Raw genomic sequence first — 27,800 nt, forward strand, 5'->3', positions numbered from 1 at the left:
TTCTATTGTTTCCCTCGTCTGAGGGGTTATGGTGTCCGAAAAGATTCTTTTGAAACTGACGTCAAAGAGTGTACTGCCTATATTCTCTTCTAGAGGACTTATTGTTTCAGGCCTAATCTCTAGGTCTTTGATCCATTTTGAGTTTATTTTTGTGAATGGTGGAAAAGAATGGTCAATTTTCATTCTTTTACATGTGGCTGTCCAGTTTTCCCAGCACCATTTGTTGAAGAGACTGTCTTTTCTCCATTGTAGGCGCTCAGCTCCTTTGTCAAAGACTAGCTGTCCATAGATGTGTGGTTTTATTTCTGGGCTTTCAATTCTGTTCCATTGATCTGTGCATCTGTTTTTGTACCAGTACCATGCTGTTTTGATTACTGTAGCTTTGTAGTATGTTTTGAAATTAGGGATTGTGATGCCTCCGGCTTTGTTTTTCTTACTCAGGATTGCTTTAGCAATTCGGGGTCTTTTGTTGCCCCATATGAATTTTAGGATTCTTTGTTCAATTTCTGTAAAGAATGTCATTGGGATTCTGATTGGGATAGTGTTGAATCTGTAGATTGCTTTAGGTAGTATGAACATTTTAACTATGTTTATTTTTCCAATCCATGTGCATGGAATATCTTTCCATCTCTTTATGTTGTCATCATTTTCTTTCAAGAAAGTCTTGTAGTTTTCATTGTATAAATCTTTCACTTCCTTGGTTAAATTCATCCCAAGGTATTTTATTCTTTTCGTTGAGATTGTGAATGGGATTGAGTTCTTGAGTTCTTTTTCTGTTAGTTCATTGTTAGTGTATAGAAACGCTACTGATTTATGTATGTTGATTTTATACCCTGCAACTTTGCTGTAGCTGTTGATTGTTTCTAATAGTTTTCCTAGGTATTCTTTGGGTTTTCTATATATAAGATCATGTCATCTGCAAACAGTGAGAGTTTTACTTCTTCGTTGCCTATTTGGATTCCTTTTATTTCTTTTTCCTGCCGAATTGCTCTGGCCAACACCTCCAGTATTATGTTGAATAGGAGTGGTGAGAGTGGGCACCCTTGTCTTGTTCCTGTTCTCAGAGGGATGGCTTTCAGTTTTTGTCCGTTGAGTATGATGTTGGCTGTGGGTTTGTCATATATGGCCGTTATTATGTTGAGGTACTTTCCTTCTATACCCATTTTATTGAGGGTTTTTATCATAAATGGATGTTGGATCTTGTCAAATGCTTTCCCTGCATCTACTGAGATGATCATGCGGTTTTTGTTTCTCATTTTGTTAATGTAGTGTATCACATTGATTGACTTGCGGATGTTGAACCATCCATGTTTCCCTGGTATAAATCCCACTTGATCATGGTGTATAATCTTTTTGATGTATTGCTGTGTTCGGTTTGCCAGAATTTTGTTGAGGATTTTTGCATCTATGTTCATCAGTGATACTGGCCTGTAGTTTTCCTTCTTTGTGTTGTCCTTGAATCTTTTTTTATTCAGAGAAAGCTTTGACTTTCTTCTTTAGGGACTCTTATTTAAAGTATGTTGGATCTTCTTGGCTTATCTGTCACTTTCTCTCAAATCTTTTTTTATTTTTAAATTTTCCTTCATTTCATGTGTTGTTTTTCTTAAGGCATTATCTATTATATTTGTTGACCCTTGTGTTCTTTCTAGTTTAGTCTTTTCTGAAATACTTTCTTCCATTTCTTTCCTGAGTTCTATCACCTTATTTCTGAGTTTTCATAGTTGTGATTCCTGTGTTTTTTTCCATATCTTACACATTTTCTTAATTTTTTTTGCTTGTGGAGAAGTAGTAGATTATAGTTAGCTGTTTTGTGGGCATGTCTTTAGGAGTATTAGTTCACTCCTTATTCTCTTTTTTCTTTTAATAACTGTATATGGAATTAGATCATGATCCTTGTATATTTCTTATTTTTTATGTGAACTTAACTTCATAAACCTTAGAAGAAGTCGTAGTTCAAAATAGCTTTTCTAATTTCAAGATTCTAGAATGCCCTCTCTCTTTTTTTGTAGTGTTCCATATAGGATGCCTTACTTTCTGAGGTTTCTGGGTTCTGTTTCTCTACATTACTTTTATTTGGACCTTCTCTTTCCTTTGTGATCTGTTGTTTCTGTGCTGCTCCATTCAGATTCTGTTTCCTAGAATTTTTCTTCCATGTGGGGCTTTGTTCTAGATGTTTTGAGAGCTCATGGGATAAGCCCCTTCAGTTATTATTATGGACTCATTGACCTCATTAGCTATTGGAATGTACAAAATCGTTCATAGTTTTAGCTGCTGCACACACACACATGTATTTTGAGTTTGTGTGGGAAATCATATCACTTAGTTATATGTAGATGTCGTGCATTGCTTTTTGTTTTACTCTCCTAGTTGCTATGTTTTTATGGAGGAATTCAGGAAATTTCAAAAACTGTGTGTCCACTGCTGCCATCTTCCTAGATGCCCTTCTATCAGTCTTCCTTTTTGTATTTATGTACTTTGCACAGATTTACTGAGGTATTATTCAAGTACAATGAACCACACCTATTTAAAATGTGCAGTCTGATGACTTTTGACATATGTATGTGCCTATGAAACCCTCACCATGATCAAAACAGTAAACATATCCATTACCCCTGCAAGTTTTCTCGTGCCCCTTTGTAATCTCAACTTCATTTTTTTTCCCTCATCCCCAGGCAACCACTGATCTGCTTCCTGTCACTCTGGTTTAGTTTGCACTCTCTATGATTTTATATAAATGGAATCATACAGTAGTATGTATTCTTTTTAGTCTGGCTTCTTTAATTCAGCATAATTATTTTGAAGTTCATCCATGTTGTGTGTATCAGTAGTTGACTCCTTTTTATTGGTAGTAGTATTCCACTGTACGGATATATCACAATTTGATTATCTATCCACCTGTTGGTGAACATTTGGGTTGTTTCCAGTTTTTGTCTATTACAAACAAAGTGGCAATGAATATTTGTGTTCAGGTGTTTCTTTGGACATCTGCTGTCATTACTCTTGGGTAAATAAGAGTGGAATGTTTAGGTTGTTTGGAAGGTGTATGCATAACCTTTTAAGAAATTGGCAGACTTTTCCAGAGTAGTAGTACCATTTTACATTCCCAGCAGCAGTGTATGGGAGTGCTCTTCATCCTTGCCAGCATTGGGTATGTTCAGTCTTTATAATTTTAGGCATTCTAGTCTGTGTGTAGGAGTATCTTATTGTGGTTGTAATTTGAATTTACCTAATGATTAATTTTGTTGAGCATCTTTTTCATGTGTTTATTTGCCATTTGTATATTTTCTTTGGTAAGTTTTGAAATCTTTTGTCCATTTTTTGTTGGATATTCTTATTATTGTTTAGTTTGAGTTCTGTATGTATTCTAGATACAAATTGTTTGTTGAATATCTGTCTTGCAAATATTTTACACCAGTCTATGGCTTGCCTTTTCGTTTTTGTAACAGTGCATTTGAAAAACAAAATGATGTTGATGATGTTGATTTTGTTGATTTTGTTGATTTTTTTTCTATTATTTATGTCTTTTGTGTCCTATTTGAGAAACATTTGTCAAACCCAAGGTCAAACCCAAAAGAACTGAGATTTTTTGCTAAGTTTTCCTCTAGAAGTTTTATAGTATTGGCTCTTACATTCAGGCCTGTGATCTTTGAGTTTACGTTCATAGACTGTTTCAGGTCGGGGAGAGAGTCATGCTTTGCATATGGCTATTCATTTGTTTCAGCACCATTTGTTGAAAAGATGATCATTTCCTCATTGAATTATTTTATCACCTTTGTTAAAAAATCAATTGCCCGTTTATGTTTGTGTCTATTTCTGGATACTGTGTTCTTTTCTAATGATCTACTTATCCGTCTTTATGCCGGTGCCACACTATCTTGGTTATTGTAGCTGTATAATAAGTTTTGAAATCAGATAGTATTAGCCTTACAAATTTCTTCTTGTTTCAAATTTGTTTTGCTTTTCTAGGTCCTTTACATTTCTGCATAAATTTTAGAATAAGCTTGTTTGTTTCTACGAAAAGCCGGCTGGGATTTAGATTGGGATCCTGTTAATTTTGTACTTCACTTTGGGAGATTGACATCTTAACAGTATCGAGTCTCTAATCCTTGAGTGATAAATCTCTCTCCATATGTTTAGATCTTCTTTATTTCTCTCAGCATGCTCTGTAATTTTTGGTCTACAGATCTTACACATCTTTTACCAAATTTTCCTGATATATTTCATATTCTTATGTTAATGTAAATTGGATTTCTTTTTAAATTGCTGTTCATGATTCTTCCTTTCAGGTATGTAGACATGCAGTTGACTTTCGTATATGGACCTTGTATCCTGCTGTAGTGCTGGACTTATGAATTAGCTCTAGCTATTTTGTACCTTTCTTCGGCTTTTTGCCACAGACAATCATGTTGTCTGTGAATAAAGAAAATTTAACTTCTTCCTTTGCAATCTGTAAGCCTTTAATTTCTTTTTATTGCCTTATTGCACTAGCTCAAACCTCCAACACAATGCTGAATAGAAGTGATAATGGTGAACATCTTTGCCTTGTTCCTGGTTAGGGAGAAAGCATCATTCATTCTTTCACCCTTAAGTATGATGTTAGCTGTAAGTTTTTCATAGATGCCCTTTACCTGAAAGGCATTCTTTATCTAGGAATTTTGGGTTTGCTGATAGGTTTTCTTTTTGTTTTTGTTTTTTTTTTTTTGCTGAGGAAGATTTGCCCTCAGCTAACATCTGTTGACAATCTTCCTCTTTTTGCTTGAGGAAGATTTGCCCTGAGCTAACATCTGTGCCACTCTTTCTCTATTTTGTATGTTGGTCGCCTGCCACAGCATAGCCACTGCTGAGTGGTGTAGATCTGTGCCCAGGAACCTAACCCGGGCTGCCAAAGTGGAGCATGCCGAACTTAACCACTAGGTCATGGGGCTGGCCCCTGGGTTTGCTGATAGTTTTAAATCATGAATGAATGTTGGATTTATCAGATTTCTACAACTATTAAGATGTTCATATGTGTTTTTTAAAAATTCTGTCATATTGCTATTTTAAAATTAAACTTATTTAGATATAGATTCACATATAGTTGTAAGAAATAATAGAGATACCCATGTACCCTTTTCCTCGTTTCTCTTATAGTACTATCTTGAAAAACTTAGTAATAATATCACAATAAGGATATTGACATTGATACAATTAAGATAGGTAAGATTTCCATCACCCCAGGATCCCTCATGTTACACTCTCATAGTCACATCCATTTCCTTCCTGCCCCATGCCTATCCTTAATAAACCCTGGAAACCACTAATCTGTTCTCCACTTGTATAATTTTATCACTTCAAGAATGTTATATAAATGGAGTCATACAGTATGTAACCTTTTTGGGTTGGCTTTTTTCACTCAGCATAATTCTCTGGAGATTCATCAAGTTCTTGCATCTATCAATACTTTGTTCCTTTTTATTGAGCAGCATTCCATGGTATGGATGTACCACAGTTTGTTTAACCATTTACCCATTTAAGGACATATGGGTTGTTTACATTTTTTTGGTTCAAATAAATTTGCTGTAAACATTCATCCACAGATTTTTATGTGAATGTAAGTTTTCATTTATTTGGGATTAATGCCCGAGAGTGCAATTGCTGGGTTGTATGTTATTGAATCTTTATTTTTAAGAAACTGAAAAATTGTTTTCTAGAGTGGCTGTACCAGTTTACATTTCCACCAGCAATGAATGAATGACCCAGTTTCTTTTCATTTTTTTGGTATTATTTTTAATTTTAGCCATTCTCATAAACGTCTAGTGATATTGTCATTTTACTTTACATTTTCCTATGGTTAATGAGGTTAAACATCTTTTCATGTGCTTATTTAGTCTGTATATCATCTTCAGTAAAATGTCTCTTCATGTCTTTTGCCTATTTTCTCATTGGATTATGTGCTTTATTACTGTTGAGTTTCAAGAGTTCTTTTTATTCTCTAGATATACAAGGCCTTTGTCAGACATTTAGTTTGCAAATATTTTCTTCCAGTCTGTGGCTTGTCTTTTCATCCTCTTTAACAGAGTCTTTCACAGTTTCACAGTTTTTAGTTTCGGTGAAGTCCAATTTACCAGTTTTTTCCTTTTATAGATCATGGTTTTGGTGTCAAGTTTAAGAACTCTTTGCCTAGCCCTAGATTTAGAAGATTTTCTCCTGTGTTTTTTTCTGAAAGTTTTATAGTTTTACATTTAAGTCTGTGATTTGTTTTGAGTTAATGTAAGGCTTAGGTCAAGGTTCTTTCTTTTCTTGCCTGTGGGTTCCAGTTGCTCCAGCACCATTTGCTGAAAAGGCTTCTCCACTGAATCACCTTTGCCCCTCTGTCAAAAATCAGTCAGGCGTATTTGTGGAGGTCTGTTTCTGGGTTCTCTTTTCTGTTGCATTGATTTATGTGTCTATCCCTCTGCCAATACCATGCAGTCTTGGTTACTGCGGCTATGTAATAAGTCTTAAAATTGAGTAGACAGATGTTTTCCAGTTTATTCTTCTTTTTAAAAATTGTTTTAGCTGTTCTAGTTTCGTTGCCTTTCCATATAAATTTTAGAAAAATATTGTCTATGTCTTGTTGGGATTTTGATAGGAATTGTGTAAAACTTATACACTGATTTGGGAGAATTCACATCTTTCCTATGTTGAATTTCCCAATCTGTGAGCAAAGTATGTCTCTCTAGTTATTTCGATTTCCTTTGATTTCTTTTATTAACATTTTGTAGTTTTCAGCATGTCTTTTACTTTTGTTATTTTTTTTGTCATTTTTCTGAGTGATTGTAAATGATGCTGTATTTTTAATTTCAGTGTTTTTGTTGAAATTTGTCAAATGGTTTTTTTTTGCATTGATTGATATGATCATGTTATAGTTTTCTTCTTTAACTGGTTAGTATGATAGATTACGCTGATTTCAAATATTGAACCAGCCTTACATCCCTGGGGTAACCCCATTTGATCATGGTGGATAATTCTTCCTTTTATATATTACTGTATTTTATTTGCTGGTATTTTGTTAAGGATTTTTGCATCTATATTCATGGGGGATTTTGTTCTGTACGTTTTCTCTTGTCTTTGCCTGGTTTTGATATCAATGTAATAGCAGTTTCATCAAGTGATTTAGGCAGTGTTCCCTTCTCTTCTGTTTTCTGGAAGAGCTTGTGTCGAGTACTATGAGTTCCTCATTAAATGTTGGGTAGAATTCTTCAGTGAAACTGTCTGGGCCCGGAGATTTTTTTTAGGCATTTTAAAATAGGAATTCAGTTTTTTAAATAGTTGTAGGACTATTCAAATGGTGCCCTTCAAATTGGATGAGTTGTAGCAGTTTGTGTTTTGTGAGGAATTGGTCCATTTTGTTTAAGTTGTCAAATTTGTGTGTAGAATTATTCATAGCATTCTCTTATTATCCTTTTGATGTCTGCAGGGTCTGTAGTGATGTACCCTGTTTCAATACTGATAGTGGTAATTTGTTTCTTCGCTCATCTTTTCTTTGTCAGTTTTGCTAGAGGTTAGTCAATTTTATTGATCCTTTAAAAGAACCAGGTCTTTGTTTTGTTTATTTTCTCTATTGTTTTATGTTTTTATTTCATTGATTTATGCTCTTCATTATTTCCTTCCTCTGCTCGCATTTTGATTATTTTGTTCTTCCAGGTTCTTGAGGTGGAAAGTTAGGCTATTGGTTTGAGATTTTTCCTCTTCTCTGATGTATGCATTAGTGTTATAAATTCTGTCTCTGTACTTTGTGTCCCACAAATTTTAATATGTGGGACATATCTATTACTGATTTCTAGTTTGACTCCATTGTGGTCAGAGAAAACTCTATGTGTGATTTCAATTTTTAAAAATTTGTTGAGGATTGTTATGTGGCCCAAGGTGTGGTCTTTCTTAATATATGTTCTTTAGACACTTGAAAAGAATGTGTATTCTGCTGTTGTTTGATGGATTATTCTATAAATGTCAGTTAGATCTTGTTGGTTGATGGTGTTGTGACTTCTTCTATATCCTTGATGATTTTCTGTCTAGTTGTTCCATTAATTGTTGAGAGAGGGGTGTGGAAATCTCCATCTACCTGTGTATTTGTCTATTTCTCCTTTGAGTTTCATTAATTTTTGCTTTACATATTTTGCAACTCTGTTTGGTATATTCTCATTTAGGATTGTTATGTCTTCTTGGTGGATTTCCTCTTTTATCACTGTATAGTGTCCTGGTCTGTCTCTGGTGATTTTCTTTTCTCTGAAGTCTACTTTATCTGATACTAATATAGCCACTCCTGTTTTCCTTTGATTCACATTTCTATGGTATATCATTTTCTGTCCTTTGCTTTCAACCTGCTGATATTGTTATATTTGAAATTAGTTTCTTGTAGGCTGCATTTAGTTCAGTCATGTATTTTAATCCACTCTACCAATCCCTGTCTTTTAATTGATGCATTTAGACCATTTACATTTAATGTAATTATTGATATTTGGGGGCTTAAGTCTACCATTTTATTTTTTGTTTTCTGTTCTTTTTTTGTTTCTTTCATGCCATGCTTTGTCTTCATATCTGTGAGGAATTATTAGAGATCGTATTGGTTTTTCTTCCTGATTGCAAAGTTAGTGAATAAAATTCACCAAGTGTTCAATATTAAATATCCTTGACATCACTTCACTCAGTGAGCTGTTCATTCATCCATCCTTTTAAGAGACATTTATTGAACCTGTGCTCTGAGCTAGGTGTTGTCATATGCAGCATTACTGTCGCAGATATTTCTTCTCTTCCTCAGTTCTTTAGTAGTCTGTTTGTTTCCTGTGGCCGTAGCAAATGACCACAAACTGGATGGCTTAAAGCAACAGAAATTTATTCCGTCCTGGTTCTCGAGGCCAGAAGTCTGAGATCAGTGTTGCTCAGTCAAGGTCAAGATGTCAGCAGGGCTCTAGGGCAGAATCTTTTCTTTGCCTCTTCCGGCTTCTAGTGGTTGTCAGCATTCTGTGACTTGTGGCAGCATCTCTCCAGTCTCTGCTCTGTGGTCACATTGCCTTCTGTCTGTCTGTCTCTTTTAAGGAAACTTGTTGTTGGGTTTATAGCCTACTTGGATAATCCAAGATGATCTCTTCATCTCAAGAGCCTTTTGCAAGTTAAGACACCATTCATAGGTTCTAAGATTAGGGTGTAGACATATTTTACGGGGGACCACCATTAAACCCACTGCAGGTAGTATTTTTATATGCAACCTAAATTTTCCTTTTCTGATCTTCTCCCCATCTTGGCCTGGGTCCTCTATTTCAGTCCCTTTCTTGACTTTGTCTTTTAAAGAGTTCACTTAGAGAGTGGTGAGAAGAGAGGAATGATTGTGCTGACCTGTAGTTTACAGCCTGCCATACTGCAACAGGGAAAAAGAGCTTTCTTCACAGCGGGGAAGCTTCACTTACAGTCAGAACATGCTTCTTCTTAACAGGACTTATACAACTCTGAAGCGAGTATATCATACTTTAAAAAACCTTTAAAAATCATGTTAAAGTCTGTGTACATATAATAACAAATAGTCCCATCTGAAGAGCTGAGTAAAAATAATTTTAATTAAGATAAGTAAATATTATGGCATCAGCAATTAGCATTTAAATTGATATCAGTTAAGAACAGGTGAAACTTTCCTCTGAGGTGATACCACATTTACCAGCATCTTTTATATGTATATTTCAGGTGCTTGCACAACTATGTCACTTAGTTTATGTTTTAAAAGCAAAGAGCTTTTTTGCATGGAAATGGTTTTTCAGAAGAGTTGGACACCTTTTCTAAGGTATATTAGACCACTAGAGTATCACTGAAATTATTTTGGTAAAGCCTTACTGACCTAATGAATGTTATGTCAAAAAGGTACTGTATAGGGGCTGGCCCCGTGGCCGAGTGGTTAAGTTCGTGGGCTCCGCTTCGGGGGCCCAGGGTTTCGCTGGTTCGGATCCTGGGTGCGGACATGGCACGGCTCATCAGGTCGTGCTGAGGCGGCGTCCCATGTGCCACAACTAGAAGGACCCACAACTACAATATATAACTATGTACTGGGGGCATTTGGGGAGAAAAAGCAGACAGAAAAAAAAATGTACTGTATAAATATATCCTACTGACTTTTAAGAATCTTGAATATATCTTTAAGAAGTTTCTGGCAACTCATAGAGTCAGGCTAGTGCAATAGGTAGTTGTATGATTCTGCTGTAGTTGATTCTGTTGCTGTCCCTGCTGTTGTTGTGATTATTAATATTTTACCACAGTGAAATTTTACCACTTATGTTTTTTAATAAAGTACAGCAAACTGGCAGGTCACAGGAAAAAAATAAGGTAGAATTTTAAAATGACTATTTAATAACAGTCTTCAAGACTTTTCAACTTACAACGTGTGTGTAGATAGAGAATCTTGTTTTAGCATAAGCATAATTAATATTCTCATGCATTTGTTAAAAGATTTACTTAATGAAATTTCAGTTCTGGTTTTATTTTTGTATCCAGATGATGTGTTTACAACTTTGTCAGAAGTCTGAGTGTTTATCATTAAAAGTAGTCATTTTCAATTTAAACCCCACTTTTTATAATTGTAAACCAGGAATTCAGCTTTTAATCACAAATTTTAAATTTCTGTTTTCTTCGAAAGCGCTGGTCAAGATATCCAAGGAACAAGTGTGATTGCAAATCTTCCATGTTTGATGCGACAGAATCCAGCTGAGACGCTTCGGAGAGTCTTGCCAAAAGTTAGAGTAAGTTGGTGCAAAATAAGATTTAAATTTACCTTTTTTTTCCTAGTAGCATGTTGTCATTGTCAGGAGGAAATTGCAGAGCTTTGATGGCTGATCTTTTGTACCTGATCATTGAGTGGAGGAAATACTGTGATCCACATTTGAATTATAGTGAAACTAGGGAAATTAGCTGATGGGAAAGGAGAAATCCAGATCTTAACTTAGAACGATTTCTTTAGTCATTTTCTTGGTAGAGACATTTTAATAAGGTTAGTTTTTCACTAGCTCAAAAAAAAAGAATCTTAATTAGTCCTACAAAATCATACCTATCTTATTTGGTATTCTGTTGACATAAATCTATATTAATAGTATTCTACAATATTGATAATATAACTTAACTGATATTTCTAATAATGACTCTGTGGTGACTTCTAAAGAATAAATTGAATAAAGACCGAATTGTGGCCATCACGATGTTAGTTTTATATTTATTTTATTGCTTCCTAAATTCTTCAGAATTAGTTTTCCTGCTTTAAACAAAAATATTTGATGTACTAGGACATTCTTTCCTCTTGACTATTTAATATTTATTATTAGTATCTATATTAAATATTTAATACATAATATTTACTTATTTGTACCTGTGTGCAAAGTGCTATTCTTTATAAGAACTTGAATGAACAAACAGACAACAATCCATGTGTCCTCAGGGAGCTTACCTGCTAATGGACTCAGGGAGGTCACAGACTAATGGGGATTATGTTTGCTAGTAGTGAGTTTTGTATACTTTGCTTTGACTTTTTGTTTGGTTATAACTTTTTCATTATTTTTTGGTTAATTTATACATATTTAAAATACTGTAATTATTAGTGTGTCCTTGGGTTTATTTTTAGGCATATGTGGCATGGTTCCAGTTACCGTCATTTGGATCAGTGACGTACCATGTTATTTTTATGAGATGCTCACATTTCTATTCAGGCAATATGAATTTTTTTACTGGTTACAATGATGAATTGAGATGTTAATTTTGGCATTCTGTGTGATTCAAAAATGAGTCAAGCTTTTTCCTATGTGTTGTTCTCAGCATCATGCCATAGTTTCAGTGGAATTAGGTCTGCACAGTCCAGGTTTAATTTCGCATTCAACTTCAGTGATGTTAACTGCTTGATAGCGTGATACCTGCAAGTGCCAGTGAAACAACAGTAGAAGGGAACAGGTGGTTAGTGCTCTTGACTAAGGAGTTATTGTGTGTAAGTAAATTAGATTTAAAGCTAAAAATACTGAGCATACTATACACTCTGTGTTGAACAGGCTGGATCTGGTCCATAGGCAGCGTACTGAATGTCTAAAGTTTCGCAAAGCAAGAATAAACAATGAAGGATAGAGTATTGACCTCTAGAGGTCTCTAAATTATTTTGAAAAAATCCCTTTACTAATGAGTTCACAGTAAAGTTAGTTAAATAATAACTCCCCAAAAATCTTAATTTCATGGGAATATATAAAGAATATTATACACTCATATATAGAGCATATTTATACAAAGAATCAAATGTATCTGCTGAAACTATATAACTGAGTTATGGAAGATATGATTTTAATAAGCTTTTAAAGTAATTAAAATTAATCTGTAATACAGAAGATTAACTGAATAAATGGATATAAAGAAAATGTATACTAATGAGTATGTATTAAGAAAACTTTTATTTATTGCTGAATGATTTGATCCATTTCTTTAGTTAATCAACAAGCAACCGTTTATTTAGGACTCTCATTTATCTTGCCCTGTACTAAAAAAGATACAAAAAAGGTAGAAGGCTGTCCCAGATTAGATTGTATGTCAGGAAGGCCTAAAGGCTGTAGAAAACAACAAGCATGGCAAAGTATCTAATTGTATCGTTGGACCTTATGTAAAAATGCTGAAGAATTAAGCAAGGAGGAAGAACTTTATGGGGCAATAATAATGGCTTTTATAGGGGGGTTACTATATAATGTAGGCAGCTAAACATTTAAGCAGTGCATGTCAAATTATAAAAGCTATGTTTATGTGCAGACCATTTTTAAATCATTGTGTCCAGTTGTTAATATGTATTGGTACTCATAGTTAGCACCTTGTTTAATTCTGCCTTGCCTCTGTGAGTGGTTACTTTCAAGTGATAAAACCATGACAAAAATCGCACATAGCCACTTTATTCACTTTTGCCATAATTTCTTAGTTAGTTTCATAAAAAAGCAACCTTGTAATACAAATGAGCTTTTAGTAATATTGACATTCTCATTCATTCATAAATGCGTACCATGTGCCAGGCACTGTTCTAAGCACTGAGAAAACAGAGGTGAACAGAGAACTTGCTCTCAAGGAGGTTACGGTCCAGAGGAGGGGAAGCAGACGTTCAACAAGTGAGTGAGTGTACAGAACAGGACACCGTGACTGGGGTGGGGCGGGGGTACCTCCTCTGCTTTGGGAGGTCAAGGAAAGCCTCTTTGAGGAGCTGAAAACTGAAGGAACAGGAGGAAGCAACCTTTGAAGACTCAGGAATGAGTGGCCCGGGCAGAGAGAGCAGCAGATGGCCCTCAGATGAAAGAGCCTGGGGGAATTGAAAGAAGCATGTACAGCTGGAATCCAGTGGGTGGTGGTGGGGTGTGACTTGAGAAGAGGTTAGAGAGATGGTCAGTGACGGAGATACAAGAGTTGTCCTTTCTTAGGACAGTGGAAAACCATTTGAGAGCTTTAAGCAAGGAAGGGACTTACCCCATTTACATTTTACAGTGATCGTTTTCATAATTGTGTGGAGAGTGGATTGGAGGGGGAGGATTAGGAAGCTACAGCACTAGTCCTCGTGATGTTTGAAGGTGGCTGGGATCAGGACAGTAGAGAGTGGTGGATATATCCGAGGTAATGTTTATTGAGGTGGAATGAGGCGAACTTCCTAACGGACTGGATGTGGGAAGTGAGAGGTGGCTTCCAGGTATCTGGCTTGAGCATCCGTATGGTTCTGCTTGGTTTTGAGCATCTTGGTTGATAGTTTATTAAATCCATGGGGAAAAATAGTTTGAGTACTTCCTAATACTAATCTTCTATGAATGATTTGCTTCCAGAGAGTTTAAAGGTAGGAACAATAAATATTTTATGTAAGAAGTGAATCATTTCCAAGATTATTACCACATTTATAACAGCAGTATAAGCAGGTTGTAGAAAGAACATCAGATAAAGTGATGAGGGAGATGTTTCTAGCCTTGTGTATTATAAAATTTCATCAATGATATTTTCGTTTTTGTTTTTTTAATTGCATTTTTGTTTCATCCTTACAATAATGTATTAACTGAAAAATCGTTTTTAAAATAGGTTGCTATTTTTACTGTATTAAAGGTGAAGTAATTTAAGATTAAAAATAAAATGGCAGAAAGAGAGTCAGGATTAGAACTGAGCTAATCCGTAGTATTTCTACAGTTTGCTTTCTAAATTTCATCTGAAGTGGACAGTGAATGATGATGCAATTAAGCCACTCTTCTCAAGGTTAAATTTAAATTGGAATCCAGAAAAGAAATATTTTGACCTCCAATTTAGATTCCCTAGATATGGAGCCACTTTTAAATATAGTTGTTATAATATATCCATGTTATATGATTTAATCCTAGGGTATCTTTTCAAAAAGAAATAGATCTTTTTCTGTGGTCTTTACTGATTGTTTGAATTATTTTCCATAATATATTTAATTGAAATCTTAAATGTTAGATTTCAGTATTTGACTTAAACTTCTGGTTATCTAGAAATGAAAGAATTTGATTGTCAAGATACATTTCTGAAACGTGGTCCTTTGTAAAATTTAAAATGGTAATGATATAATTACAACACGTAACACTGGTGACTCCTTTACAATGAAGTGCACAGAAGTCTCTAACTGTTTAGTTACTGAATCCTTTTAATTGTTTCTTCACTTATTTTGGGAACCAAAATATATGGCATAAAATTATGTAATAGAAAATGTGCAATGTCAGGAACAGATAAAAATAGCTATAGCTAACATTTCTTGAGGTCTTACTATGTGTCAGGGACTGAATTCTGTCAAACATTTTATGCATTTTTGTCTCTTCGATTGCTCACAGCAGTTCTGTAAGTGTCACTTGCTGGAGGAAGAAACAACTTAGTTGAGTAACTTGCTCACACATAGTTACTTTTTTTCTTCAGAGAAATCTTTTAAAAGCATCAATCACATCTTCTTCTTGCAGGAAAATTACATAAGTGGTGTGTAGGCAGAATGATGGCCTCCCAAGATATCAGGTCCTGATCCCTGGAACCTATAAATGTTTCCTTATTTAGAAAAAGAGTTTTTGAAGATGTAATTAAGGATTTTGAGATAGAGAGATTATCCAGTGGGCCCTAAGTGCCATCACATGTATTATAAGAGGAGAGCAGAGGGAGATCTGACACAGACACAGAAGAGAAGGCCATGTGAAGACAGAGTCGGAGACTGGGGCGATACAGTCATAAACCAAGGGATGTGAGCAACTACCAGGAGCTGGACGAGGCAAGGAACAGGTTCTGTTCCAGTGCCTCCAGAGGGAGTGCGGCCTTGCCAACACTTTGATTTTGGCTGAGTGATACTGATTGAGACTTATGGCCTGCAGAACTGTAAGTGAATAAATCTCTGTTGCTTTAAGCCACTCAGTTTGCGGTAATTTATTATAGCAGCCACAGGAAGCTAATAACTTCCCATTTCAAATAGAATAAAACTTCTTACCGTACTCTTAAATGACTGTGTCTAGTTTTCTGACCTCATCACCTACCATTCTTTTCCCCTTCTTCCTTGAAGGCAGAATCTTTGTCAGTCTGGTTTATTGCGATATCCCGTGAACCTAGAACAGTGCTTGGCAAATACTAGGCACTCAAAAATAGTTTTAAAGTGAGCATTGATTGAACTTAATGTTCTGAGACAGTAAGTGTCTCCCTGGAAGATCGATGACACATTGGCCTGATCCACTGATGGTATTCTTGGATGAGAAGTAAAGACATGATATCAGTGGAGTGATATAATGCTGATTCCTGTTCCTAGAGAGACCTTTTCTGGGGGAGTGGGAGAGATACATGATAAGGAAAGGATCAAAGAAGCATAATCAATATGAAATTTGGTAATTTGAGATCAGTAGGTGTGGTCTACCAGTCTTCCGATTCTGAAAAGATGCATTAGTTCTACTTTTATTAATTTTGCATGACTTTTTTTTCATTTATGGAAATATTAGAAAATGCCACAAGTTTCTCCCAATGTGATTGAGTATTTTATATCTACTGAATATAGGGAAATTTTCTAAAAAGATCTTATTTTCAGATTTTTTTTTTTTAAAGATTTTATTTTTTTCTTTTTTCCCCCAAAGCCCCCCAGTACATGGTTGTATATTCTTCGTTGTGGATCCTTCTAGTTGTGGCATGTGGGATGCTGCCTCAGCGTGGTTTGGTGAGCAGTGCCATGTCTGCGCCCAGGATTCGAACCAACGAAACACTGGGCCGCCTGCAGCGGAGCGCGCGAACTTAACCACTCGGCCACAGGGCCAGCCCCCTTATTTTCAGATTTTTATAGAAAGACTTTACTGTGTAAATAAAGATATTTGTGAATAAAAAGCTTAACTTTACTTACTTTTTAAGTCCTATTTCAAGCGGCACAGATGTGTGGATAAGCAATAATAATGTGAGGAACACTCAGTGTGGGCCAGGCACAGTGCTCAAAGCTTTAGACCCGTCCTTTTAAACTTCTTATAACAACTCCACAGGATGGATGTATTCTCGTTGTACGGTTGAGAAAATCTAGGCTTAAAAAGTTCAGTGTTTTGACTATGAATATTTTGTTGGGAGGTTTCTAGGAAGCATGAAATTATATAATTTATTCTTACAGTTCACCAAAAAAAGAAATAGTCTTAACTAAAGGAATTAAAGAGCATTAACAGATAATACAAATTGCTTTTTCCTTTGGTTTGCTGCTCAAAAATGAAAGTACGTGTCTTTCTCCCTGTAGGTGATGTTTTCTGAGATAAGTTAAAAGTTAAGTTCTGAGAAAAGCAAAAGGATTTTGTGAAAGCAACACTTTTATACATAATAAGCAAGACATGATGTTCCAGACACCCCACAGGTCATAAAAAGCCCACGGGAGAGTATAGCACTCTATTGACAAACTAAGCATTTAGGGACACTCTGATATGAAGGAAGGTGAGGAAGAAAGTGAAATAATTTCTGTGATGTAAGTTGATGGAAAACAGTCATCAGGGTCAGAATTGACCTTCCTAGGAGGTTTTATGGGCTAGGAAGCATAAAATTACATAACCATTTTTCTAGTTCACTAAGAAAAAGAAAGAGAGGTAGTGTTAACCAAAGAAATTAGAGAGCATGAACAGATGATACAAAGTCCTCTTGTGTTCTGTGGTTTACAGCTCAAAAGTAAAAGTACGTTGACCTCAGTGAATTTAGAAAGTAATGTCTGTGTTATGTCTTTTCCTTTTTATGTATATCTATTTGTGTTTAAGGATGAAATAGGTTAGCATCATTAATTATTTTACAAAAATAATTAAATTCGATGGAAACATTTACTGAGCATATCGTTTTTGTGGGCATATATGAAACGTTATATTAGCCGATATTCCTGATAGACCTCAAAACACTGTCTCTTAGTAAGTTCTCGTGGAGACCAGTGTTCTCACACGCGCTTCATAGTCCTTCAGTCGTGTGTTATTTTTACCTTACTTAGAATAAAAATGACCTGGAACTTCTGAAACTCTTAATAGGAAATCTTTTATTTCTGTGATAATAGAACCACTGTTACTACTTGAATATTGTTTCTGGTTTTAGGCATTTGAGTGATACAAAGGGTCATGTAAATAAAAATATTTACAATCCTGGCAAAATTATAAAACAAAGAAGATATTTACATACTTCACTGTAATAAAGGTGTGTAATGTTTAATTTAAAACTTTATGAATTAGCTAACCTTTTGGCGGTGTGGTGAGCTAAATATCCTAGAAAATTTTCCCAAATCAGAACATATAGAAAGTCTAGATAAAGTACAATGAGCATTCTGTTAAATGCATAATTAAGCTTGTAAGAGAGGTAAGGAAGATTCAGGGCTCAAAAACAAAGCAGTCAGTTCCATTTCTTGTTAGGATGTAGGAATGTGCAAGAAAACATCACTCCCATTTTAATAACAGTGGGTTATTCACAAAATCCAAGTAAGTATAACTTTAGCCTGTTAGAGGTGGTCACAAGGCAACCAAATAAACAATTCAAAAGAGCAGCAGCCCCTCTGAAGAAAGATGAGACACAGGCACATTGACTTTTGACACAGTAGAGGAGGAAGAAGTGGCCACCACATAAGGTTGTTAGAAAAAAATGAGCTAATATTGTGATGAGTTTTTAAAGGTTGACTGTGAGCTAGCATATCAATTTAAAATAACTTGGAGTTGCAGACACAAGAGACCTTTGCACTCACTTGCAAGCTCTTTTTCAGAAGCCTCCTTGCCTTGGGGGGCAGGCAGGAGACTGGAGAGATTGGCTTTTGCTGATGCAGGTGAGGCGATGATTGGCTGCTGCTGGGGGACAGGAATACAACACTGCCCACCTTCTCAGAACAACATGCCTGGATGTATAGGGAAATTCAGCAGAACGATGGAAACTATAAAACAATTGAAAATGCTAGAAACAAAAAGGATGATATCAGAGGTAAGCATTCCTTCAACAGGCTTATCAGTAGTTTGGACCCAGCTGGGGAAAGAATCAGTGAACTTGAAGGTAGAAATTATCCAAATTGAAACACGAAGGTAAAAAAGAATGAGAAAAAAATAGAAGAGAGCATCGGATGGCTTTGAGACAGGGTAAAGTGATCTAATATACATGTAATTGATGTCCCAGAATGAGAAAACAGGGAAAAAGAACTATTTGAAGAAGTAATGGCCAAGACTTTTCTGAAATTAGTGAATGACAACAAACCAAAGATCCAAGAAGCTCAGAGGACCCCAAGCAGAATAAATACACACACCCCGCCTAGGCACATCAGGATCAAACTGCTGAAAATAACAAGTAAGAGACAATCGTGGGAGCAGTCAGAGACAAAAGAAACATTACATACAGAGGAACAAAGGCAAGACAAAGCAGACTTCTGGTCAGAAGCTAGACAGACCAGAGACAATAGAATGTCATATTAGAAGTACTGAAAGAAAAAGCAAACACAAGTCAACAAGAAATCTGCACCCAGTGACGATATCTGTCAAGGATGAAGGCAAAATGCTATTTTTTTTTTTAGACAAACAGAAGTTGAAAGGATTCTTTGTACCAGACTTATACTACAAGAAGTGGAAAGGAAAGTTCTTTAGGTAGAAGTAATGTGATACCAGATGGAAATTGGATTTACGTGAAGCAATGAAGAGCACCAGAAATAATAATTCTAGACAAATTCTTCCAGAAATAGAGGAGGAAGTAAGAACTTCACAAGTCATTCTATGAGACCAGCATTACCCTAATACTCATTTAAATGAGACATAGACATTACAAAAAAACCCTGTAGATGTTTATCCCTTATGAACTTAGATGCAAACATCTTCTGAAAAGCAGCAAAGCAAATCCAGCAATATATAAAAGGGATAATACTTCATGACCAATTGGGGTTTAGCTCAGGAATTTAGGGTTGGTTCAATATTTTAAAACTAATCAATATGTCATCATATCAACAAACTAAAAAAAAAAAAATCATCATCTGATTATTTCAGTAGAGGTAGGGAAAGTATTGACAAATCCAACAATCATTCCTGAACGCAGCAAACTAGGGATACACAGGAGTTTCCTTGTGAAAAACATACAGGTAAATCATACTTAAAGGTGAAAGACTGAATGCTTTCCTCTAAGATCAGGAACGTGCCAAGAGTGTCTACTCTTACCACGTTTGTTCAGCACTGTACTGGCTGTTGTAGCCAGTGCAATAAGGCAATGAAAAGAAATGAAAGGCATCCACGTTGCATAGAAAGAAGTAAAGCTGTCTCTTTTTGTCACATAACATTATCATCTATGATGGAATCAACAAAAGGAAAAAACTAGAACTACATGAGTATGGAAAGGTTGCAGGATACAGGGTCAATATACAAATCAATTGTATTTCTACATACTAGCAACAGGCAATTGGAAATTGAACTTTTTCTTAAACTATCTCTGTAGCTTTAAAGTGTGTAATATTTAGGGATCAATCTGATAAACGATATGTAAGACCTGTTTACTGAAAAGTGTAGGACATTGCTGAGAGAAATAATATGAGAACTAAGTGAATGGAAAGATACACCATGTTCATGGATCAGAAGACTCAATATTGTTAGATGTCAGTTCTCAGCATTGATTAGTGCAAAATAATCAAAATTCCAGCAAGTTAGATTTTTTTCCTCTCTCTCTCTCTTTTTTTTTTTTGTAGGAAGTGACAAGCTAATTCTTAAATTCATGTGAAAATTCAAATGACCAAGAATAGCCAAAATACCTTTGAGAAAGAGGAACAAAGTTGGAGGACTTTTACTACCTGATTTTGAGACATAATATACAGCTACAGCAATTAAGACTGTGTGATATTGGTATAAAGACAAATCAGTGGGACATATATAGAGAAGAAAATCCCACACATACATTGATTTCAACACAGGTGCAGAGGCAATTCAGTGTAGAGATGATAGTCTTTTCAACAAATGGTGCTGGGTCAGTTGGGAAAAAAGTCTATACCTTGTACCATATACAAAAATTAACTCAAAATAGATCATAAACCTAAAAGTTAAAAACTAAAATTGTAAAAACTTCTGCAAGAAAACGTAAGAGAAAATCTTTGTGACCTAGGGTCAGGCAAAGGTTTATTATGTATGACACTAAAAGCATGATCCATAGGAGAAAAATTTGATAAATGTGACCTCATGAAAATTTAAAATTTTGACTGTTCAGAAGATACTGTTAAGAGAATGAAAAGACAAGTTATAGAATGGGAGAAAATATTTATAAATCACATACCTAGTGAATGACGTGTTCAGAATACATAAAGAGCTCTTAAAACTCAGTAATAGAAACACAATCAAATTTTTAAATGGGCGAAAATGTGAACTTCACCAAAGAAGATTTGTGGATGGCCAATAAGCATAAGAAAAGATGCTCAGCGTCGTTATCATTAGATAAATGCAAATAACTCTGTATACCTCTTGGAGAACAGCTGTACTAAGATTACCTGATCATTATCTCTTCAGACATTTTTCAAATATGCTTCTGCCTAATAATCTGCTCTGCTCTCCTTCTAGGACTCCAATTTCACATATGTTAGACCTTTTCATAGTATCTTCCACCTCTTTTACCTTCTCTTCTGTTCTCTTTGTGATTCATTCTGAGTGTTTTATCCTGACCCGTATTCCATTCACTAATTCATCTGTGTCTAACCTAATTTTGATTTTGATTATATGTTTCTGGTCTAGAATTTCTAGTTAGCTCTTTTAAAAATCTACCACATCCTTTTTTTAAGAAAAAAAAATCTTAGAATTTTCTGTTGTAATTCCAATTGTATCTTTTTATCCTCTTGAACCAGGTATGTATCAGATATCACCAATACCTGGAGCCCCTTTGGGTGCATTTCTATTTTCTGTTGCTTCTACTGGTTCTCATTCATATTGTCTTCTCTCTTCATGCGCCTGGATATTATTGATTGTGTATTTGATCTTGTATTTGATAAATTATTTGCAGAAATAGTTTGAGGCCTAGGGTGATGTCCTTCTCTAGAAAGGAATATGTTTTCTTCTGGCAGCCACTTAACTGCTTAGCAATAAAATCTCACTTAATCCAGTTTCAGGTATTGAATGATTGGAAGCTGGGCTGCTCTCCCTGTGAAGGCCAGTCACCTTCGGGATAACCCTTATTCTGTCCCAGGGGAGGGCCTCTGCAAGGCTGTCAGAAAAGTCACTTAAGCTCTCAGCCTCTCAGGAGCCTTTTGTAGAACCAGGAAATGGCCCCAGGGGAAAAATAGGCCCTAAATTACATGCTCACCTTTCTGGAATTCCATTGTCTGTTACATCTTGGATGGGTAATTTTTCTAGTAATGGGTAATCTAGAATGGGTAATTTTTTAGTTTTGGAGGGATAACTTTGTTAGTTTCCGTATGCCTTTATGCAGATGATTTTTTTTTTGGTGAGGAAGGTTGTCCCTGAGCTAACATCTGTTGCCCATCTTCCTCTTTATGCTTGAGGAAGATTGTCCCTGAGCTAACATCTGTGCCAGTCCTCCTCCATTTTTTTTATGTGGGATGCCACCACAGCATGGCTGATGGATGGAGTATGTCCATGCCCAGGATCTGAACCCGTGAACCTGGGCTGCTGTAGTGGAGCATGTGGAACTTTAACCACTTGGCCATGGGGGTAGCCCCAGTATGCAGATGATTTTTATATTTTGTCCAGGTTTCTAAATTATCCTCATCAGGAGAGCTGATTAGAATTACCTAGTCTGCTATTACTGAAAGAAGCAGCTCTCCTTTTTAAAATTTTCAGTGCTGGCCTGGTGGCGTAGTGGTTAAGTTTGCACACTCCGCTTCGGCAGCCCGGGGTTCATGGGTTCAGATCTTGGGCACAGACCTACACACTGCTCATCAAGCCATGCTGTCGAGGCGTCCCACTTACAAACTAGAGGAAGATTGCCATGGATGTTAGCTCAGGGACAGTCTTCCTCAAGCAAAAAGACAAAGATTGGCAATAGATGTTAGCTCAAGGCCAATCTTCCTCACCGAAAAACGAACAAAAAAACAACAAAAGTTTTCTCCTTTTTGATTTAATCTTATAATGTTAGCCCCAAATGTTTCTGTTTGTATACCTGCATATACCCCTCCACCATACCCTGTGATCACCCTCACCCCGACACAGACCAATTGATTGTTTTTTAGTGATGTGTTAGGAATAATCTAGAACTTAAAATTAAATATTCTCAAAACATTTGTGATGGATCTCTTTATTTAAACTTTGAGATCTTCAGCACTCTTGTTGGGCTGAAATTATGTTTACAAGAGTGGATCTCCACTTTCAGTCTATGTTTTCTCTGTATGCAGTCTCATCCACATGCAAGCCTTTAAATATCATCTGTATAAAGCCTATCTATTCCATATAAATTCTCCTGTTTGTAGCAGACCTTTTCAGAGTATCAGATCTGTATACACAATTCCCTGTTTATGATCTCTACTTGGATGCCTTAAAGGCATCTCAAAGTTAAAAAGTCCAAAACTGAGCTCCTGGTATTTCCCCTCGACACCTGGGCTTCTTGCAGTGTCCCCTGTGGTAATGGTGACACTGTTAACCGTCTGGTTTACAAGCCAGGACTTTGGGCGTCATCCTTGATACTGTTCTTTTACTACTAATGCATACAATCCTGTTTATTTTATGTCTTGAATGTTTCTGGAATCCATCCACCTCTCTCCAACCGCACTACCCCCACCCCAGTCCAAGCTACTATGAGGCTTTGCTCAGGTGTGTGTAATGGCTTCCCAAGAGATCCTCGCCCACTACCTCCCTCCCAGTCCACCCCACCTCGCTACTTTCTGATTCACTTTCATCTTTATAGTCAGCATGCTATTTCAAAGCATTTAAGACTGCAGTTTGAGTATTCTCTTGCTTAATGCATCTGAGGCCCCATATAATTTGGGCTTCGACTGTTTGACCAGCCTCAGCCCCTTCTGTTGCGCTGCAGCTGCCATGCTCCTTCCTGCTTCTCAGTGCTGGGACTGCCTTCTTTCTTACTTTTCTTGCTTTCCTACCTCTCTCTATCCCAGCTTTTGTCTGGTTTCTTCTTTCTCTTCACACAGGCCAGTTGTCACTTCTCAGTGATCCCCCCTCCTCCGAGGAGATCAGGTCACCTGGTGGATGTTCTTGTGGCAGCGTGTACTTCCCATCCTTAGCTCTTGTGGCGGCTTTAGCTGCAGTGTTAACAGGTGCGTTGCTGCTTCTGCTCATTGCTGTCTCCAGCACCTAGCACAGTACCTTGAATGCAACTAAATGAATATGTGTTGAATGTTTGAATGTGTGTAAGCAACAGGAGTCTCTCAAAGGTAGCGAACTGTGTCTTTGACTTTTCTCCAGTTTCCCAGAACACTTAGTTTGATGTTACTACTTAATAAATAGCTGTGAATGAAATTAAAATTATATTATCAGAATTAGATTTTCATTGGGCTACTTTAGAGAAAATTAGGATAGGAGGGAAAAGGACTGTGACTGACTAGAAAGAAAGCTCTATTTCCACTTGCTTATAGAAATTTGCCCTACTTTCCAATGCTGCTTTTTCCCCCCAGAAAACAGTTTATAATTTTTTCAAAAAATATTTAATCAAATGTGGCTCCAATAGATCATTGGAAATGCTTACTTACAGCTGCTGTATCTAGTAAATAGATATTCCTTTGATAAGCACATCTTTCTTTGCAATGTTTTAAATTGCTTTTTATTTATATTTTAAGCCTAAATCCTGCAATTACATGATTCTAATTTATTATATGTGAAGATGACTTGGCAGGGTATTCCAGCCAGAAGTTCAGTTTCAAAACCACAGTCTTGAAATTCGTTTCTTTGTTGTGGTGTCCTTGTGATTTGCACGGCAGGACACTTCGCTGCACGTTTGCGGTAGTCATAGGATAGTTACTGTTGGTATTTCCTTTGTGGAACAAGATTTTTGGAGTACTTTTATGTGTACCTCCTCATGAACCAAGATTTAAATAAGTGTAAAACATCCCTTTTGTTCCTGTTTACTATCTCCACTTTATTTTCCCTCTCAGATTTTGATTTTCGGTGCTCTCAACTAGTCCTCCCCACCTTTTTCTATAGTGTGGAATGTAGCAATCAGTGATAGGGAAGAGAATGAGGTATCATAGTTAGTTGTTAAAGGCGTGTTAGAATTATTCGTATTTAAGTCAGTTTTAAAGTCTTTTATAAATATTATAACTTGATAGTGAAAAGAGCTGTCACTGTTGTTGTTGGTTACTAAAACTTCCCACATTTATGACCCTCAAAACCCCAGATATTTTGTATGTCCTAGGTCTTCAATATTTTAATATTTAAATCTCTGTTATTTAATTTCAAAATAATCAGTGATGTTATCTCTAAAACTATATGAAGATACTTTGTAATTTTAGTGCTCCCTTACCTTTAACCAGCACCGTGTATGGTAAATGTGTTTACCAGTTTTAGTCAATAAGTGTAGTTTCCAAATGTGTGAATCCAAAATATGTGCTCTTTTGGAATGAGCCAGTGATGTATTCAATGGTTCTCTATGTTGTGTATTGTAAAGAGAAACATCTTCTCGATGTATATGATGTGCATTTATTGGAGACCGAACAGCTTCCCTCTGCAAGGACTGTATTATATTGTTTTAAAAAATGCTTTCTTGCACCACTCATGCTAACTAAAGAGTGAATTTAAACACAAAAGTGTCTAGTATATTTTCGTTCCTTGAATAGGAATCGTTTTTTAAATATTGAAATATACCGTTAACTCATTTATAAAACGTCTCATTTCATTTTGAGGAAATCAAGTTGGAATGCCAGCCATACAGTAGTATGTAAGAGGAACGGTAAATGGCATTAAGGCATACACTTAAGCAATAGAGGAATTTACTTTTCAGTGTCTTCCAAGGTCCATGAGGATGCACACTTATTTACCCAGAGAGTCTGGATCTCACTCTGTTTGTCCAGAGATGTGACTCTGTGGAGGAGAGCACTTACTGGTAAGTATCAAACTCTCATTGTAATATGATTCAGAAAAATATGTTTAGCAATCAATTGATTTTTAGCAGTGATAAAATCTCTTAGTCTGTGCTGGTTTCTTAACAGTGGACAGTCCCAGATGTTGAAGTCAGCACAACAAGAGAAAAACCCAAATCCTGATAAGACTTGAGGATTTTTCGAAAATTAAATGCAAAATAGTTGGGGCAAATGTTGCTGCGGGAGTCAAGACTAAGTAATACAGTAAGAAGATATGAAGTTGGAGAGCTTCTCATGTTCTTCTTTTGCATAAAGTTTGCATATGTACAAAACCCAGGACTTTAATGACTTTAAGAGGGGCAGAATTACGTCTCTTGGAACTTAAAACGGCAGAATCACGTGAACTGGACTGTACATTGTGGCCCTCACAATTTATTCTAATATTTCTTTGCAAAGTACTTTTTGTTTCTAAATAAAAGCTGTGCTTCTGAAACCTGTAAGTGATGTATACTGGCCACATCAAATCTTTTAAAAGTGTTTTCCAAATCCAAAATTGTTAGTGTGGAACAAATGTTTGTTTTGGACACAGTAAAACAAGGGATATGGGAGGGCTGATTTCAGAGACCACTGGCTGCTTCTGCTTTGCACCTTATCATTTCTTCTCTTTTTCTTTCAGCCAAGAACTCTTAGGATACGTAATTGACCGTTTTGAAAAAACTTGTCAGATAATGTGTGTGTGACACAAAAGCTCAAAACAAAACAAAACAAAAAGCAGCCACCTTCAAGTGTGATAGCTTTTCTGGGAATTAACCAAACCACATAAACATTTGCCTCAGAAAAACCACTGCCAGAGCTCCCACACTACCACATGAAGTCTTAGGATTGATTTAAGCTATGCCTTAGTAAATGATGAATGGAAGAACAGAATCTGTGAGAAGAATTCAGTGCTTAGCTTTGGCATCAGGCAGACAAAAGTTAAGTCTTAGCTGCAAATTACTAGCTCGCTGGATTTCAGCAAAATACTTGACGGCTTTGAATCTGTTCTTCAACTATGGAATGACATGTTATCTCCTAGTGTGGTGACTGGCAGTGGTCCCACCCTGCAGAATCAAAGAGTCTGGGCACATGGTTTGAACATGGTTCCAGAGATGCTGGAGTAGAAGGTGGCAGGAACATCTCCTTACTGACGTGATAGAAAGAGAACTGAAGATGCATTTCTCTGTGATCCATTTTTGCTTTTCCTTGTGTCTAATTCTGCCAATCCCTAATCTTTAGGACTCACCTCAAAATCTCTTGAAGCCACCTTTTAGGAGATGTGGAAAATGTGTGTGAAGGGAGAGAGCATCAAGAGCAGAAAGTTTAGGTCGAAGGGTAAGAGCTATTCAGTCATCCAGCAATTACTTGTTGAATGCCTGCTGTATGCTAGGAGTTGGGGATACGGTTGTGAACAAAACAGACAAAACTTCTTGCACTCATGAAGCTTATGTTGTGGATGTAGAAGACAGACCGTAAACAAGTGAATGTGTTGGATGTTGGATGATGGAGATAATAAACCGGTAAAGGGGATGGTGAGAGCTGGGGCAAGGGAGTGGCTTTCAGTTAAAATAGAGTCACCAGGGAGGGGCTTGTTGGAAAGGCCATACTTGAATAGAAGCTTAAAAAAGATCAGGGAGCCAACTGCGTGGAAATCTGGGAAAACGGGCAATTTGGAACAGATTCTGAAAGTCATTGAAAGGACTTTGACTTTTCCTTTGAGTGGGATGGGAAGCCATTGGAAAGTTTTGAGCAGGAAAGTGACATGATCTGACTTATTCTTTACAAGACTCTCTCTGGCTGCTGTATCGAGAATAGATAGAGGGGCAGTGATGGGATCAGGGACTAGTTAACAGGTTGTTGGAATAATTGAGGCTGGAAATGATGGTGGCTTGGATCAGGGTAGTAGTGGCAGAGGTGATAAGTGATCAGATTCTGGATCAGGATTGGTGGGTCGTTTGATTGTGGCAAGTGAGGGACTGAGAGCTGAGTTAAGGATGACCCCAAAGTTTTTGGGCTGACAGCTGGAAGGGCACAGTTGGCATTCACTGTTTACAGAGATGAAGATTGGAGGAGGAGCAGTTCTGGAGAGACATCAGTTCAGGTGTGGACAAGATGAGATTCCTAGTAGATAGCCCAGTACAGAGAGGAGACAGCTGGATGTACAATGTTGTTATTTAATGCTCAGTTAGTACAAGTTGGTAAATCGTAAAAGTTCTGTTTAAATGATTTAAATCTCTAAGAAAACAGTACTATAATTCACATCTTACATATTAGGAGATAATGCAGAAAAATTAATTTTCTTAAGATCACAGATAGGAAACTTTGTTATATGGCT

The 27,800-nt window shown here is 36.4% G+C and overlaps 1 protein-coding gene across 4 annotated transcripts in view; it reads left to right on the forward strand.

Moving 5' to 3' along the window:
- PPP4R4 (protein phosphatase 4 regulatory subunit 4) overlaps window positions 1-27,800 on the forward strand; it is a 107,838-nt gene that overhangs the window by 25,859 nt on the left and 54,179 nt on the right. For 2 of the 4 annotated variants that reach the window (XR_011533114.1, XM_070594490.1), the window contains exon 3: window positions 10,640-10,742. Coding sequence is in view for 1 of the 4 variants with exons in the window: in XM_070594490.1 (XP_070450591.1) it covers window positions 10,640-10,742 (103 nt within the window). In the remaining 3 variants the exon portion in view is untranslated. Of the gene's footprint in view, window positions 1-10,639; window positions 10,743-25,350; window positions 25,453-26,703; window positions 26,801-27,800 lie in introns of those variants that run through there. The other 2 variants (XM_070594489.1, XM_070594488.1) reach the window with 2 other exon arrangements.

Source organism: Equus przewalskii, chromosome 25 (assembly GCF_037783145.1).
Source record: "Equus przewalskii isolate Varuska chromosome 25, EquPr2, whole genome shotgun sequence".
Taxonomy (NCBI): Eukaryota; Metazoa; Chordata; class Mammalia; order Perissodactyla; family Equidae; genus Equus; species Equus przewalskii.